Genomic DNA, 16,293 nt, shown 5'->3' on the forward strand with positions numbered 1-16,293 from the left:
AGAATGAATGAATGAATGAATGAACTAAATACAATATTGCTTGCAAACACCAAATTTTTTGTGAACGTGCTGGTTTATGCATGTAATTACAAAACATTATATACATTTTTTAACAATTTCATATTTGAGCATCGCTTTAACTCTGTTTCCCATTAAATCCATAATTTAACACCACAAACCAAAACTTTTATTCATCATGCACACTTTGTGAATTTTAAAGTTTGAATTTCCTCTCTTTGGTTTTTATGTTGTTAACTTTTGTGAAGTGACCTTGAGTGTTCTGAAAGGCGCCTATAAAGAAAATGTATTATCATTGTTTAATATCATCAAGTTATACAGCAGCACCCATCTAGATCACTTGAGTCGATCATTATTATGTGCTTACTGCAAAAAGTACCTTAAACATTCAATTTTATTTTTCAACTTTATTTATATAGCACCTAATATAACACAGTCATTTCTAGGTGCTTTTAAAATATGACTTATTAAACATATACATGCATATATTTAAAGAATATATGAGACAAAAATGCATTTTCCTTTTTTTTTCTGTTGCAAAATTCCAGAAATCCGTCACAAGCAGAACTTATTTTAATGTTTAAAAACAAGTATTTGTCTGCGCTGTCTGTGACTTTCATACATTTTTCATCATTAGTTTGTCAGAAACTGGAGGAAATGTGGTAGTTATCAAAAAGGAGCACTTGGCCGATAAAGGGTTAAATATTAAATCAGTAATACCGGTAATAGGCCCCAGGACTTGCTCACTGAGACCGTCCAATTACGGCAGTGTGTCACACATGAGCCTGTCAGAAACACACAGTGTTAGTGTCTGAGTGTCACATTGCTCATTGTTTTTACAATTCTACACACATAAAATCAGAATACATCCATTTTTATTCAGAAGAGGGTTTAACTGAGAATGAGTATTATTTATTGTATTTTACAAAGTACTGAAAGTGTGATTGTGATTTAATTTTCCAGAGTGGCATGTACAGCTAAAGACACATATAGACTTTCTATGCTATCGTTATGAAAACATCTGTATGAGGACAAAGTATAAAAAAGGAGTCTGGAAAACTCTTTATAACCGTCTGCATGTTGTGCGTTATTAATGTCCCTGTTAAATAAACCAATAAAAGTAATGATGGGCTTTGTGTTAGCCTTTACAATGCTCTAATTGACTTTTAAAATACTTGGGTAATTATTCATAAATGTAGTGTATCATTTAGTTCACTGTAACACGGGGAGGTAAAGAAAACGTTGACGTAATTGCTTCGTTACGTTTCATTTACTTCATTTAAATGACTGCGGATAGCCGTGATTGAACAATCAAATTAACACAAACATGTAAACTAAAGTAAATAAGGCACATTTATTCAAACCTTTTAGAGGCAGTTTGCATTCACGTTTCTCTTTAGTAATGCTAACTTGTCCTATGAAGGAAAATAAATAGGAAACGAGTAAAAAAATCGAAATAATAACAGCCCGGTCTTGTGTTATGTCTTTTTGTATGTGTATGTTTGCTTATGTCTGCGTTCATTTGTGCGTAAGTAAACAGACGTTCAGTGACTGTGGACCTTTGACCCGTTACCTGTACTAGTTAAGTGCTCTGTTTAGTTTTTGCTGAGCCAATGGGGACGGAGCTGTGAAGGCAGCGAGCTGCAGCGTGTACCAACAGTCTGGGTTCACCAGCAAGGCTGTTCAATCCATTTCACCACGGGTTGACTTTAATGAGCACAGCCAGTCTTGCACAAACTCGCCACCTTTCTGGACGCACACAAGACCAACACTCACACACACATACAAACAAATGCACACACATAAACACATGCACCTCTCAGCACCTCGCTCCCCTCGAGGGCATGCTTAATGATGCTGTTCTAGTGCACCCGGGCTCACCCCTGACCCCGTGACCTCTGTGCTCTCTCTCTCTCGTCTTTCCCTCTTCCCCTCACTCCCTCTTTACTTCTCCTCGCCCCCCCATCACAGATCCCAGAGGGGGCATCGCTGGCCATGAGCATGAAAGACAAGAAAGAGAAAACCCTGGGGAGAGGTACGTCACCTTCAAACACACCCATTGCCCGTCGCTTTGTCACACACACTCACTCACACTTGGATAAGTACACTCACCCACTCGATCACAGAGAACGGCACATGCTTAGTTGGCCACGAGAACATGATACGCTCATGTAAACACACATGCAACCGCACACCTTCCTGTCCTCAAAAGACACAGCGGGCATCTGAACGCACTCGCACCTAATAAATCACAACACATACTCTTACGCTGCTGCCTAATTTAAGGGCTTTTTGTCCATGTTGTAGATGTATTCCATTAGCAAGTGTCAGCCTTTGGGGGAAAAAATGAGAACACGTCGGCCCATTGTCCGTCGTCAAAGCAGAATAAAATTATTGCTTTGCCTGTTGACAGATGAGTTTACGTACAGCCTTTAATGGGCCTGTCCTTTTACTGTCTAGGGTCTACCTTACATAATCAGTACCGGACCAGAGCACAGTTGTGTTCAGGCTCTGTCCATCAAAGCCTTTCTTCTCATTCATACTGGGCCAAAAATAGGCTTATGTGGACTAAACCTGGCTGCTGCTTCAAAGCATCAAGAGGGTGTTATGAGTCTGTAGTGCTCCCTGGCTAATATAAAACACTGTCCTGCCTGCCTGTGATCAGTGCTGAGGGTCTGGACGGAGGCCCGCTGGGCAGGAGCATCGCTGGCAGAGCTGGCTGTAATGAGAAGGCACTCACATCTGTGTGTGTGTGAGTGTGTTTTTGTGTGTGTCTGTGTCTGTGTGTGTGTGTGTGTGTGTGTGTGTGTGTGTGTGTGTGTGTGTGTCCACACAATGCTTGATTTAGGTTTTTTTGCCATTGTGTGCACAGAAATGTACTTTATTTGTCTGTTGAGTCTGTGATCGTGCCTGTGTTTGAACATGTATCTGCATGTATCCTTGTACTCATAACTGTTGATGCATAATCATGAGCGTGTTTGTGTTTAGATCTATATATAAACCATCAAGGTTTAATGCTTTTTCCCAGCGTTGGCCAAGTATTACCATCTCATTACACCGGCTCCAGAACCAATCACAGTCTCCGTGTGTCTGTCTCCCCTAATCTCTTTTCTTTCTCTCTCCTTTCACTCGTAATCTTTCTCTTTCATTCTCACAGACAGCTCCCCTCCCCTACCGGCCCACAGTCCACCTTAATCACTTTCTCCTCTTGCATGCACTCTATCTCCCTTGCACTCCTGTCAATCTCCCTCCTGGTTTTTTTTTATCTTCTTCCGATCTGTCACACTCTGTGCTCCATCCTCCCATCTCCTCTCATTGTCTCAGGTCTCCACCTTGCTGATTGCACATTGTTTTACACTCTTGTGTTTTTTCTCTTTAGTGAAAGATCTGGATACTGAGAAGTATGTACACTTGGTGAGTATCCCCTCGTAGGTAATCAGAATGTTTCTATAAATGACGTCTGCGTTCATTACCGGAGCTTTTCTTGTGTGTGCCGGTGTTAGTCAGCCCCAAGCAGGCCCGATGACAGAGAGAATGGGGGTGAATGGAGGTGAAAAGGAAAGCTGCTGAGAGGACATGACAGCACTAATGCTGCTTAAGCTCTTTTATAAACGTCAGCCAAGATATGGGCCCTTTGACTTTAGAATAATGAGTTCCTCCGAACACAATTTGCCGGGTGAATAGTTAGTTTTACAGGATGGTTCCGTAGGCCTTTTTGACTTAAGGAGGTGGAATTTTGACGCTTTTTTTTTTCTTCCCCCTACCCCTATTTAGACTTGTATGAGCAAGTCGGAGACATGATCTTGTATACAGCGAGCAGAGGAAAGCATAAGAATTTCCCAACTCGCATCACTTCCTCAATTCTGTGTATTATTCAGTGCTTCACACTACCCTGATGCGGTTTCTGGATCATGTGTCTAATACAAAAAACAGAAAATTCCCATCTGACAACTCATCCAGCAGAGACAGTCATGCATTCATTTAGTTGCTCACGGTACGGGTCATTGCTTCAACCTTTTTCTGAAGTAATGTTGACCTTTGACCTTGCAGGTCCTACCTCATGATGAGCTAATGGAGTCCAAGAGGTCGCACAGGCAGAGCCATCGCAAGAAAGTGCTGCCAGAAATCTACCTGACGCGTCTGCTATCTACGAAGGTAAACAACCCTTTTCATGTTCTTGTGGCCGTTATTATTCTCAGGAGACACATATAGGCTCTTACATTACATGAAAACATGTTTAGACATATTTCTTCTCCTCCACAGGGAACTCTTCAGAAGTTCTTGGACGACCTCTTTCAGGCTATCCTCAGCATCCCTCCGGACCGCCCTCCGCTGGCCGTCAAGTACTTTTTTGACTTCCTGGAGGAGCAGGCTGACAAACGGGGCATCACAGACCCAGACACACTGCACATCTGGAAAACCAACAGGTGGCCAACAAAGTGCAGCCTTTGAAAATCCCTTTGGTCAGACTCACTGTGAAAGCCTTTAAAAACCTCTCTCTCTCTCTCTTTTTGGATAGTTTACCTCTGCGTTTCTGGGTGAACATCCTGAAGAATCCCCAGTTTGTTTTTGACATTGATAAGACCGATCACATGGACGCATGTCTGTCTGTAATCGCCCAGGCCTTCATCGACGCCTGCTCCATTTCTGATCTGCAACTTGGCAAGGTGAGTCTCCCACTGCCTCTATCTTTTGTTGTTTTCGGCCTTTTTAGTAATCCCAACCACATGATCTTAAGCACATGACACAAGTACATTTGGGCACAGCAAAGTCCATAGTCCATTCTTGCTATTTTAATGCTGAATAATCTGACTCCAAAGTTGAAAGGCAGTGGAATAAGCCTCTTTTCTGATGATTGATGTTTTTTGGATGTAACATCTGATAGACCGTTCAGTGACCGATCACTCGATCCCCTTAACCACATGAGATCTGAAGCAGCATTTATCTCCGTATCCATTTAACCATGTGTGACGTTTCCGATCTTCTTTGGCAGCCAGATGTGAGTGGGTTTGTCATAGGAATTGAAAACAAAAGCATCATGTGAAATGTACTCACATCCAGCTCTATACTGACCCCAGTTTAAAGGTTGAAGGGAAGGGGGCCCGAGGCTGTTCGAAGACTGTCCAAATTTATTTTGCACATGTTAAAGAGAAACAGAATAATACGCTTTCTAGTATATCAAGCACACTAGTGAACTGCACTGAAAAATGTTGGTAGTCTAAATGTAGATTTGCACATTAGCCCATTGATATCATGAAGCAAACAACATACAGATGAGTGTGACAAATATAAAATAAATAATCTGTGAAGTGTTGTAATCTAAAAAGTACATTCTTTCATTTCAATTTCAAATTTGTCGTCTTAACTTACACTATGTTCCCGGCGGCCACGGCAGCCTCGTTTGCATGAAACGTAGTGCGCCGTGGGATTTTGGGGAATTCTGAGGAAGGCGTGGCACCTTTTTCACGTTCTGTCAAAGTTTTCTACGGATGATGGACGCCGGACCATTTTGAAAGCACGTTTATGCCTCAAAGGGCTACCAAAAGTGAAGGCACTCATTGTATCCTGAGACTTTTGTTGGGTGCATACATACCGCTTGATTTCTTTTTCAATGGCAGAGCTTGTAGAAGGTGTTCTGTCGTTAATTACTCAGACTCGAACGAAACTCCCCTCCGGGCTCGGAGTCGGCTTCCTCCCAGACCGTGCGCGCCGTGACAAGCCGCGATTGAACGTGATGAAACGGCGCCGTGAGAACCGTGACAAAGCGCGGCGCGACGTGATAAAACGTAAAGCAACCATGAAAGAACCGCGATAGAACGCGCACTACGTCACTTCCTGTATGCTTCCCGTCCCACTACGGACCGCCTCCAAGTTCTATTACGCCCAGTTATGTGCTGCCAATAACGTTCATCACGTTTTGCTACGGGCTACTAAGTTTCTCATCTCATCGTATCTTTAGACTTAAAGATACAAGTTCCTTTGAAAGTTTATTTGTTTGTTTGCTGTGCAATTGGATTCAAATAGAAGCTGAAAAATAACTTTTTTCATTTCACATGTGCTTTTGTAAAAGTTACCAGGGAGTGGCTGATGAGTCACATGCAGAGCCATTGGCTGCAGACCCCCGCCATAACTTGCATAGCCAAACTCTGAAACATCCCTGTTACCACTGATTGCAAAACCCTAAGATTGACCTCGCCTCATATTTAAACCACAACTAATTAAAAACATGGACAGCAATGTGGAGTGCAGCATTTTGGTCCTCACAAGGAGGTCGAACCAGACTTGTGAGAGTAGTTTCAGGTTTGAGATACTACAAAGTGAAAAAAAAGGACTCACGCACACACACACACACACACACACACACACACACACACACACACACACACACACACACACACACACACACACACACACACACACACACACACACACACACACACACACACACACACACACACACACCTCTTGAGTCCCCTAGTGAACCCTCATTCCTAAGCCTTCAGACTGTCAGCTCCATCTACCTCTCCTCATGTTATTTCAGCCCAGTCGGCTGATCCAAGGTCATGAGCACCGGGGAGCTCTCTTTTTGTGCCGTGCACAAGTGTGTCTGTCCATCTGTGTGTGTGTGTGTGTGTGTGTGTGTGTGTGTGTGTGTGTGTGTGTGTGTGTGTGTGTGTGTGTGTGTGTGTGTGTCTCCGCTTGCATGTCAATGTCCTCACTGCTCACAAATCCGTCTCATCCTTCAGACACCGTGACCCTGAGCACGCTCTGCTTCCTGTCTCCCTCTGACTGGCTTCCTCCCCGGAGGGAGCCGAGGACTCATCAAATAATGCTCTTCTTTCACCGAGAAACAGTCTGATTTATATACTTGACTTCAGTGCCAGAGAACCAGTGTACTCACGGCAGCAATAGTCATAGTTACCTGCAGGCCGATACGTACCGACAAGATGCAAAGAAAAATCTGAAAACGGTTTCTGCAGCGGGTGTGTCAGCAGCTTCCTCATTAACGTGTCACATCTGGTTGTGCAAGTTCTGGGGAGTCACCAGGTCCAAGGATATGGTCACGTTATCTCCTTGGGTTCAAGGAGAGTGCCACAACACTCCCCTACATTTTGAATATTTACTGTTGCCTGCTTCTACATGGAAGGTACGGGGTCTGGATTAGCGAGAGCCCAGCAGGAGAGAGCGAGGGGTAGCAAACCAAGAATTTGCCTGCCGTTTCCACAGAAACCCTCTTATCTGGCGAGGTGCAGGACATGAAGGGCCACGGGGTCACAGGGGGGTTACGAGGCAGATGGGCGAGCAGCAGGAAGTGACCTTGTGGACAGGAAGAGAGCGGGTTCCCTATCAGACAGAGCGGCTGTGGCTGCAGCATTTCGGTCCCTCAGCACATTTAATGTGCACACATACAAGCAAACAATAGGTGACACAAATAAGCCATGACACAGAAATATTAAGGTGCGTTGTAAGCACCTACACCTTCGCTGAAAGCTGCAACCAGCCCTCTCTTTCAGCCCTTGTTTTCCCCTGTCCTACTTTCTTGCTTTCTTTCTCACACACACACACACACACACACACACACACACACACACACACACACACACACACACACACACACACACACACACACACACACACACACACACACACACACACACACACACACACACACACACACACACACATAAACAAGCCACTCAAAGTCCTACACACCCTCGCTCTCAACCGTAGTCGCCACTAAAACCCGAATATGCCCACAACCTTTTAGCCCCGCTACTTTTCCTCTTGCTTGAATAAGCAGCAGCGCTCGGGCCCGAGGTGACTGTGGCGAGAGCGGTTTAGACCGGAGCGTTCCCTCTCTGGCTCCGACTGCTTGAGTCTCCCGTCGTGTGGAGAGGAAACTGTTCCCTCCCTCCATTGTCTCGCTGTTGGTTGGTTTAGATAGGGTCATCAACAAATTACAGCCAATTTAACTTAACAGCTACTTAGTGGGACATTAACACCACGGGTGGAAGAGGGGCTCGTTTCTCTCTGGCGTGATGAAGGGGCACCGTTTGTGAAAGATGAAAGGAGACAGAGCGTGGCATGACGTGCCAAAAAGGTTGCCTTGAAAGTGTGATGTGTGCTAAAAGAGGTGGAAACCCGCAAAATACAAGTACTCCATCAGTGTGTTCACATAAGTGTGCTAGGTTAATTTTTTCTTTTAAAGATGATCATTTTTTAAATCTTCTTTTCTTGTTTTAATTTGAATAGAAAAATAGTGACTTTTTTTTGCATCATTGCATTATTTCCCAACATCAAGATTATTTAAACTTTCAGAGATTAAACAGGAACATAGTAATTGTATCTGAGGAATATGTGAGGAATAAACAACACAGCCAAAAGTGACCCAGCCAGCAAACATTCCGCATCCATAAACCTATTTATTGAGACAGCCTCCGGGGGGCCTTTTAAAGAGAATCAGATCAAGATTTATCTGGGCATATACTTAAGTAAAGAATATGGCCATTTCCTCCTCCTTTGTGTGTTAGTTTGTTTTGTGAAGAGCCCATTGGGCAGCATGACACCAATACGAAGGCTGTGAAAGACACAATGACCAAATTGCTGTGATATTTAAGGCCCAGCTACCTGAAAATAGTGCTCCTGAGTCCCATGGGCAGAGAGTTCATTGTTCTAGTGTGTGACTTTACAACTGCACAGTAAAGATTTAACAGAAGGAAGGAAACATGGATCAATTACAAGGGACAGGATATAGCAGATAAGAGGAAAGACAAATACTGAGCTTTTGCCTTTGCTTTATATTGGATATATTAATATGAGCATCATTGTACTATTGGAGATAATGCTGTGCAGTTTAATTAATGAGACCTCAATCTAGTGGAATAAAGAGACTGTACACATTATAAAAACACACCTGAATTAACCCAAAAGTTTGAACTTATCCTATCACAATGTGATCTGAAGGAATCAGATATATCAAATGTATGTTTCTAAAGTGAAAGAGGCGTTGATTAAAATGTTGATGTGAATGTTTTAATTGAAATGTATGATTGTTCTTTTTAGGACTCCCCCACCAACAAGCTGCTGTATGCCAAGGAGATCCCCGAGTACAAGAAGAGAGTGCAGAGCTACTATCAGCAGATACAGGACATGGCTCCGCTCAGCGAGCAGGAGATGAATGCTCACTTAGCTGAGGAATCAAGAGTAAGTAAAGTTATTGCAAAACGTCTTTTAGATAGTCATCTATCTGTGACTAGACATACCGTTTTCTAATTCATTATTTTGATGTCTGCCCTCCAGAAATACAGAAATGAGTTCAACACCAACCTGGCCTTGACAGAAATCTACAAATATGCCAAGAGATATAGGAGCCAGGTGAGAGAGCCTCGTTGATTCGGTGTCTTTGTGAAGTCAGACAAGGGATGGATATATCTGAGTGATCACACTAACACTTTTTGGCAGCCACAGCACCTCCATGAAACCCAGTTTGCTGTATCAAGTTCCAGCAGATTGAAATCTGAGCGTGGCGTATCAGTGTGCAAGATCAGCTGTATTGTTGAGAGACCTAACGTACTGTGGACGCGTTTGCAATCTGTCACTGTATGTTCTGGTTAAATGTGTGCAACAAATAGCAGATTTTTATTTCGCTGGATGTTGTCAGCAGCGAAAACAATCTGATGTGGACTATGTTCAAAGCAGCAGCTGCAATTCAGCATTGCAAAATCCTCTCTCTCCAGCCCACTGATACCTTTCACTTTAAGCAAACAGCGTGCTGTTTACCTTCTCTTTATTCACCACCCGTATCTGCTTAATGACGCTGTTAAGTTGCTGCTTCGTATCTCCTTGCATTGCTTTGAACTAGCCCTCCACAAACCCTCGCTGTCCTCCCCCATGTTTCTCTACCGCTGTGACTATTCTCCCGAGAGGCTTAGTCAGTGGTGACTGTGCCTTAATGGAGCACCCTCATGATAATACCGTTTAGCTGCTTTCCTCTGTCATGCTACTGTACTGACGCGGGCCAGAAGCTTAGACTCTGATTCACAGAGCTCTATGAATGGCCCCTGATTGCCTATTCTCTCGCCCCGGCTCAGATCGCTGTGCCTGGTAGCACACTGCTGCTAAGAGCCCATAAATCCCACTGACACACTGACAACTATTGGCCATGAAAAAACACAGCAGATGTGGGTTTTGTAAATAAGTGAAGAGCAAAAAAGCTTTTGTGGGGTGGAGGCATGCATGAAGGCAGAAGAAGAGGCTGAAGCACTTCACTCGATCCTCTGCTGCTCTCCTTTTCTCTTCTGCAACTTTCTAAGTCCAAGCAGGTGGCTGATTTTCTCCCTCTCGCTCTGTGTAAGATGGATGCATGAATGCTCGGGAGCCGCTGAAAGTCATCTTTGTTGTTTTTCTTTTCTATCTACCTCGGTCAGGTGGTGAACGCTCTGGAGTCAAACCCCACTGCACGTCGCACTCAGCTGCACCACAAGTTCGAGCAGGTCATTGCCCTGGTGGAGGACAACATCTATGAGTGCTGCAGTGAAGCCTGACCGGGCCGCTCTCCTCTGTTTGCCGCATCTTGTTCTCCTGCTGCCAGCTGCCTTTCTCCCACTTACATGGTTACTTGGGAATGTCGGTCACTGAAGAGTCGTCCCTCTTAAGTGTCATTATTATTCCCACGGACTGCAACAGGGGTGGAAAAACGGCAAGGCGAAGGACTAAAACCTGCCTTTCAAGCGTCGGACATTTGCAAAGTGTTCCTCGTTTCGTCTGGGGATGCGGTGCAGTTTTCCCAAATCTTTTCCAGTGACGCAGACAGAATTCCAGTCTTGTCGACTATACAGTAGAGGGAACGTGTAGGAGCTCAGATTAGGCTTCTTGTGGATGTCTTTGAAGATACTGGGGCCTACAGTAAGCCCTGGTGGCAATCTTAACGCACTGAACCCTTTTCTTAAGGGAACGAGCCAATGATGCACTGTACTGTAATATATGTCCATAGCAATATTTATAGATGTGTTATAATGCTTTCAAGTGACCTGCTTATCAAGATTAGTCGGACCGTCATAAAATCCTCCCACCTCCTAAAAACCTGCAACGTTCTCAGGTGTGACCGGCGAAGATGAGCGACTGACTCTCATTCGGTGCTTTGAACTTAATGCCCCAATGTGCTTTGCAGGTTTATGATGGATTGAGGAGGAGTGGAGAGAAGAATATAAATGACTGAATTTTATGAAAACAAGTGTAATGTAGCTCACTGGGAAGAGCTGCACCAGTGTAAAAGTGTTGATCGGTGTGCTTGTGTAAACGAATGAGTAACATGTTGGATTTTGATCAATTCAAAATAGGCAAATTTACATTTAAGAAAAAAAAAAGAGCTCACTATAATCGGAAGAGAAGACTGTATTTGTGATGCCAAATGACTTGTCAGAGTTTGTGAAATAAATTACCGTATTTAGGATTTTAAAGTGTCTAATGATGACAACTTCGTTGTAGTAAGTCTCGGAGTACTTCATTTCTGAATGCATTACAGCAGAGTGAAATTTTAACCATGTTTGAAAACTATTAAGATCTGGCCTTCCACCCCAAAAAAATCCTCAAAGTAGCATCTGGAACTTCTCAAGAAAGCCTTGTAAATGTTCCCAAGGAAAGGCGAGTAAGGGAAAAGTCATACAGACATTTAGCTTTGTTTTTATTTCAGCGCACAAAACAACTTCCACAAGCCGTAGCCTTTACACGACCAACAAAATAATACTCTCATATCTCCTTAATACACACACTGACACTCTGGCATCCGTACAGGCACAGAAACATGTAGCACATATTCAGTTGCTTGCAGGAAGATCCTTCTTCCTTCAGAGGCTCTGTGCAGTTCCATGTGTTTAAACTTAAATCTCAGTCATAATTAAGAGGAAGTTCGTCATCTCAGCTTCATCACCACACAAACAAAAGAAATGACACAGAAAACAGAGGAAAACATTGTGTTGCACTGAAAGCTCATCTAAGATATCTGAACAAAATCCGTCCTAATTTTCTCTACATTTTCTATAAAACATCATTTCATAGCGCGTTTTGGGGATATATAGGTGACATATTTCTTTATTTAAAAAAATGATGAGGTTGAAATCATGGCATGGGGTCTGTACAATAGGATTTCCCAATGATAAGTGTTTTCTGGGCAGCAAGGAGAATGTTAAGGTAATTGAAAAAAGACACCCTGCTGATGCCAGGTTAAAATCTGTTAGACCAGCTCAATACGTCCCGTGAATAAAGGGATTGAAGACACACATGCTGGCTGATATCTAAGACAGTCCCTCCAATGGTCCATGAATAGTGCGACTGAGCTGGAGACAATTGGAGAGGTAAGTCAAAGGGATTGGCCAAAAGAGGGCTGCTTGGCGGTGGCGCGTCCCCAGGTGAGCAGGGACAGATGGGACGTGGGGGGGGGGGGGGGGGGGGGGGGGAGGTCAAGCGGGGGCCACCTGGCTGGAAGACACAGATGAAGTCTGGGTTTTGGAGACTGTCGTCGTGGTCTCATCCTCACCAAACGGGTTCTTTCCACAGCACACTGTGGTGATCATGCAGTTCCTGAACTTCAAGGCACAGAGGAAAAGGTCACAATCACTGTTAGGATGGTTTCATTCAGAAGTACTGGAAGATTCTGTTACTAGTGAGCAGAGACATATTTCTTCCATAAACGTTCAAAAGAAAAAGAAAGCCCTGGTAATATCATAAAAACAGGATTTTTTTTTTTTTTTTTGAACATACCTGTCTGTTTAGCAGGATGTAGATGACTGGGTTGTACAGAGCAGAAGACTTGGCGAAGAATGCCGGCACAGTCATGAACACCGGCCCAAACTGGATTCCCTGATTGGCAAAGATGTACCAGGCCACGGTGGCGTAGGGCACCCAGCACACCAGGAAGGATATCACCATGACAATGACCATGCGTGTCACCTCCCGCTCTGCTCGCTGGGTGGTTTCAGACTCCTGCTGCTGAGCTGCAGCCTGAGCACAAACATAGTCTCTTTATTATCATCACAAAGAAATGAAACAAAAACCAACACTGGAAGGCAAACGATCAAACACCAAAGTGACTTGGGTTAAAAAACACTCTTTGATTTTTCCATTTTTAATCAATTAGAAAAAAAACTAACCTGAAATAAAGTAAAACATAGCTGGAATATCGAATTTTGAGAGATTTTGCTTATCATCAAGCACAGCCCTGCTCTCTTGAGTAAGCATATAAGCGTAAAGTCCCAGGTTTCACATGATCGCCTCGTCCAATGTGTCAGAATAGTTCAGAACAAGGCCATAAATTAATCTAATGTTAGTTAGACCTCTAGATGAAACTTAAACATCTAATTTCGTTTAATTTTGCACATCAGACTAACTTAAGCCAAGGAAGACTCATGTTGCCATGGTAACTGCGGGTGATCCCTGCTGACCCCTGGACTAACCAACAATAAAAATCAGGAAATGTAGCTCGTAAAGCTTGATTTTTAAAAACAATATTTGTGTGAAGAGAATAATGATGAGAGGATTATTAATTATTATGGGTCTATGAGGCAGAGGTTTTGTGAAAGGAAAAGGAACAGATCGATCTTCTCTTATTGTCCTCGAATAAGAAGAGAAGAAAAGAGCTCATGTTTAAAAAGGCTTTTAAAGCCATTTCCTACAAGGGGAAAATCAAAAGTATCTTGAGCTTGTTTTCATCAGGTACAATTTAGCCCAGACATTTAGTTTATGACGGCATGGTGGCATAGTAGTTAGCACTCTCACCTCAGAGCAAGAATGTTGTGGCTTTGAGTCTCTGTGGGGTCCTTGCATGTTCTCCTTGTGTGTGTGTTGATTTTCTAGCACAGTCCAAAAACATACATTTAAAGATAATCGGTGCCCTTAGCTATTCGCAAAGTTGTTTTTTTTGTTTGTTTTGTTTTTTATGACAAATGCTTTTATTTGCTTTTACTTCACAATTCAAGACTCTTTATCGATCTTTAGGAAAACGTCGTCTCTTCTCAGAGATGACGGTGGAAGGTCACCTCTCAGAACGCACATAAACAGGAGCCACAAAGGAGACCATCGTCTTGACAATAGAAGTATGTCTGCTACTTTTAGCCCCTTTGTGGTGTCTCACAAGTCACTGACTTGCTATATTTGTTGTATGATTATGAGCAGGTAGTGTAAATGAGCTTTGATGTTGTTTTTGGGAGAGAAAACAATGGTTAGCGTGAACCAAAAAGTTTGTAATTCACCTACCTGGAATTCAATCATCGATCCCCTGTCGTCGAAAGGAGCCACAAACTCAGATAATACTTCTTCACTTGTCAATTCAGTACCATTCGAAAGCGTTATAGTACAGCTGCAGCTTTCTAAAAAATACTATTTCTGCTTTAAATTACATCTTTATCATCACTTTAACTATGTATGATAGCTATTGCATTATAAATGTTGCTATACAATTATTAATGAGGGCATCAGGATGACACAGTGAGGAGTCAGACTGCCCTTTCGCCAAAGGACTATAAGCTGCCATGTTGGCAATGATCTGACCTCCCGAAGTGTCCTTGAGCCACTAAATCCCTTAAATCTCCAGAGACAGTGATACTCTCCAAAAAAAGTCTTTACTCAGATAAACAATGTATGAAATACCGATTATCAACAGTGCATTGAAAGTGGGGTTCGTACCGCTCGCACAGTGCAGAGCAGGCGACTGTAGCAGAAGAAGATGATGAAGAGGGGGATGCAGAAATGGACGACAAACATATATATGACAAATGAGTTGTTGTTGATCTCAGGCTTGGGAGTGTAGTAGTCAATCCCACAGGAACACTGCATTCCCTCCGGGATATACCTGTGTCCACAACACAACAATAATTGAGGGTTTTTTTCATGAAAATAATCAAACACAGTATTTGATACAAACTGTTGCCGATAAAAAAAATAAAACAACCTCCAAGGTCAGAAGCTTCACTGGGTAGTTTTTTTTTTTTTAATGATTTCAAAGCTTGACGGTGTAGACAGTGAAACATACAGTACCGGGACCATCCCAACAGAGGCGGAGCAGCACAGGTCAAGGCCATGACCCATGTGAACGCCAGGCCAGCAATGGCATGTTTCTCCCCAAAGCGGAAGTTAGTCATTGGCTTACAGACCACAACGTAGCGCTCAATAGCCAAAACCACCAGAGACCAGAGAGCAATCTCTCCTGGACATAAAGCATAGGCATTGTGTAAGAAATAACACAGGAATGAAAAAGTCAAAACTCCATGTAAAGATCAGCGCGATACTCTTGGTCTCTTACCTCCCAGCGTGGCAAAGAATCCTTCAATATTGCAGCCGGTGACCCCTAAGATGAAATATCCATGCAGAGCGGTGTAGAGAGTGACCGTGAAGCCCCCCACCACCATGAAGAGGTCGGCCACCGCCAGGTTGAGCAGGACGTAGTTCAGAGGGGTCCTCAGCTTTTTGTGCTTGACGGTGACATAGAGGGTGAGGAAGTTAATGGGAAAGGCAGTGATGATGAGGAACAGCATGTAGGCAGCCAGGAGAGAGTACTTCCAGGGCTCAGCCAGGTAGTACTGAGGGTACTCGAACGGGCTGCGCACCAACCCCGTCTTGTTCGACATGGGGACATAAAAGTTGGGTCCCTCTGTGCCATTCATGGCCGCACTTGTCGATGTCTTTTCTTCCTCCGCGACCTCGACAGTGGGGAAAGATCTGTGCTTCTCTTTTTAGAATAGAAACACTGTCGGGAAGCCTCGTGGTGCAGATGAATTGAAAGAGAGGGTGAGAAGACGGGTGGTGGCACGACGCCTGTGGAAATAAGATGTTCTTCTCGTCCCCCCCGAAGGAGGTGCCGCACCTTTTAAGAGGCTGGTCGGATTAAGGACGGCCCAGGAGCAAAGTGCTAGCGGAGATGGAATTAAGATGCGCAATCTGAGAGTGTCTGTCAGACACAAAGCACCACAAGCAAAAACCCCAGAAATAGATGTGGAGGATGTTAAGCATTTTCAAGGTGAGAGGTTACCCCCGTGGTTAACCGAACCCTGTCATTACTGTCAGGTGCATCGGTGCTATTCTAGAATAAGATGAGAGCGTAGGAGGGGGAGCGGAGAAACGGGTCCGTGATTTGAATACTTAACGGTGGACAAACTGCAAATTACATTTCTTGTGCAATTCCAGCTTATTTGCATATATAAAAGCGTAATTTCTTACTGTTCTCATAACGTCGAGCACAACTCTTAGGTTGATGCTTAATCAGAAATAGTGACGCATACTGAT

At 43.6% G+C, this 16,293-nt stretch overlaps 2 protein-coding genes across 2 annotated transcripts in view; one reads left to right on the top strand and one right to left on the bottom strand.

Moving 5' to 3' along the window:
• Window positions 1-11,477, top strand: part of plxnd1 (plexin D1) — an 87,446-nt gene extending 75,969 nt beyond the window's left edge. The window contains exons 29-36 of the mRNA XM_080469208.1: window positions 1,990-2,053; window positions 3,398-3,432; window positions 4,069-4,173; window positions 4,282-4,445; window positions 4,538-4,685; window positions 9,082-9,222; window positions 9,319-9,393; window positions 10,446-11,477. Of these exons, the coding sequence (XP_080325334.1) occupies window positions 1,990-2,053; window positions 3,398-3,432; window positions 4,069-4,173; window positions 4,282-4,445; window positions 4,538-4,685; window positions 9,082-9,222; window positions 9,319-9,393; window positions 10,446-10,562 (849 nt within the window). The 3' untranslated portion in view covers window positions 10,563-11,477. The remainder of the gene's footprint in view (window positions 1-1,989; window positions 2,054-3,397; window positions 3,433-4,068; window positions 4,174-4,281; window positions 4,446-4,537; window positions 4,686-9,081; window positions 9,223-9,318; window positions 9,394-10,445) is intronic.
• A 999-nt stretch (window positions 11,478-12,476) lies between these two features.
• On the bottom strand, window positions 12,477-15,674 carry exorh (extra-ocular rhodopsin; the record flags this gene model as incomplete). Its single annotated transcript, XM_080468492.1, has 5 exons — window positions 12,477-12,602; window positions 12,778-13,017; window positions 14,698-14,863; window positions 15,049-15,217; window positions 15,314-15,674. The coding sequence occupies 5 exons, from the start codon at window positions 15,672-15,674 to the stop codon at window positions 12,477-12,479; spliced, it is 1,062 nt and encodes a 353-aa protein (XP_080324618.1).
• Window positions 15,675-16,293: the final 619 nt, after the last annotated feature.

The sequence above is a fragment of the Lipophrys pholis genome, assembly GCF_963383615.2.
Source record: "Lipophrys pholis genome assembly, chromosome: 8".
NCBI lineage: Eukaryota > Metazoa > Chordata > Actinopteri > Blenniiformes > Blenniidae > Lipophrys > Lipophrys pholis.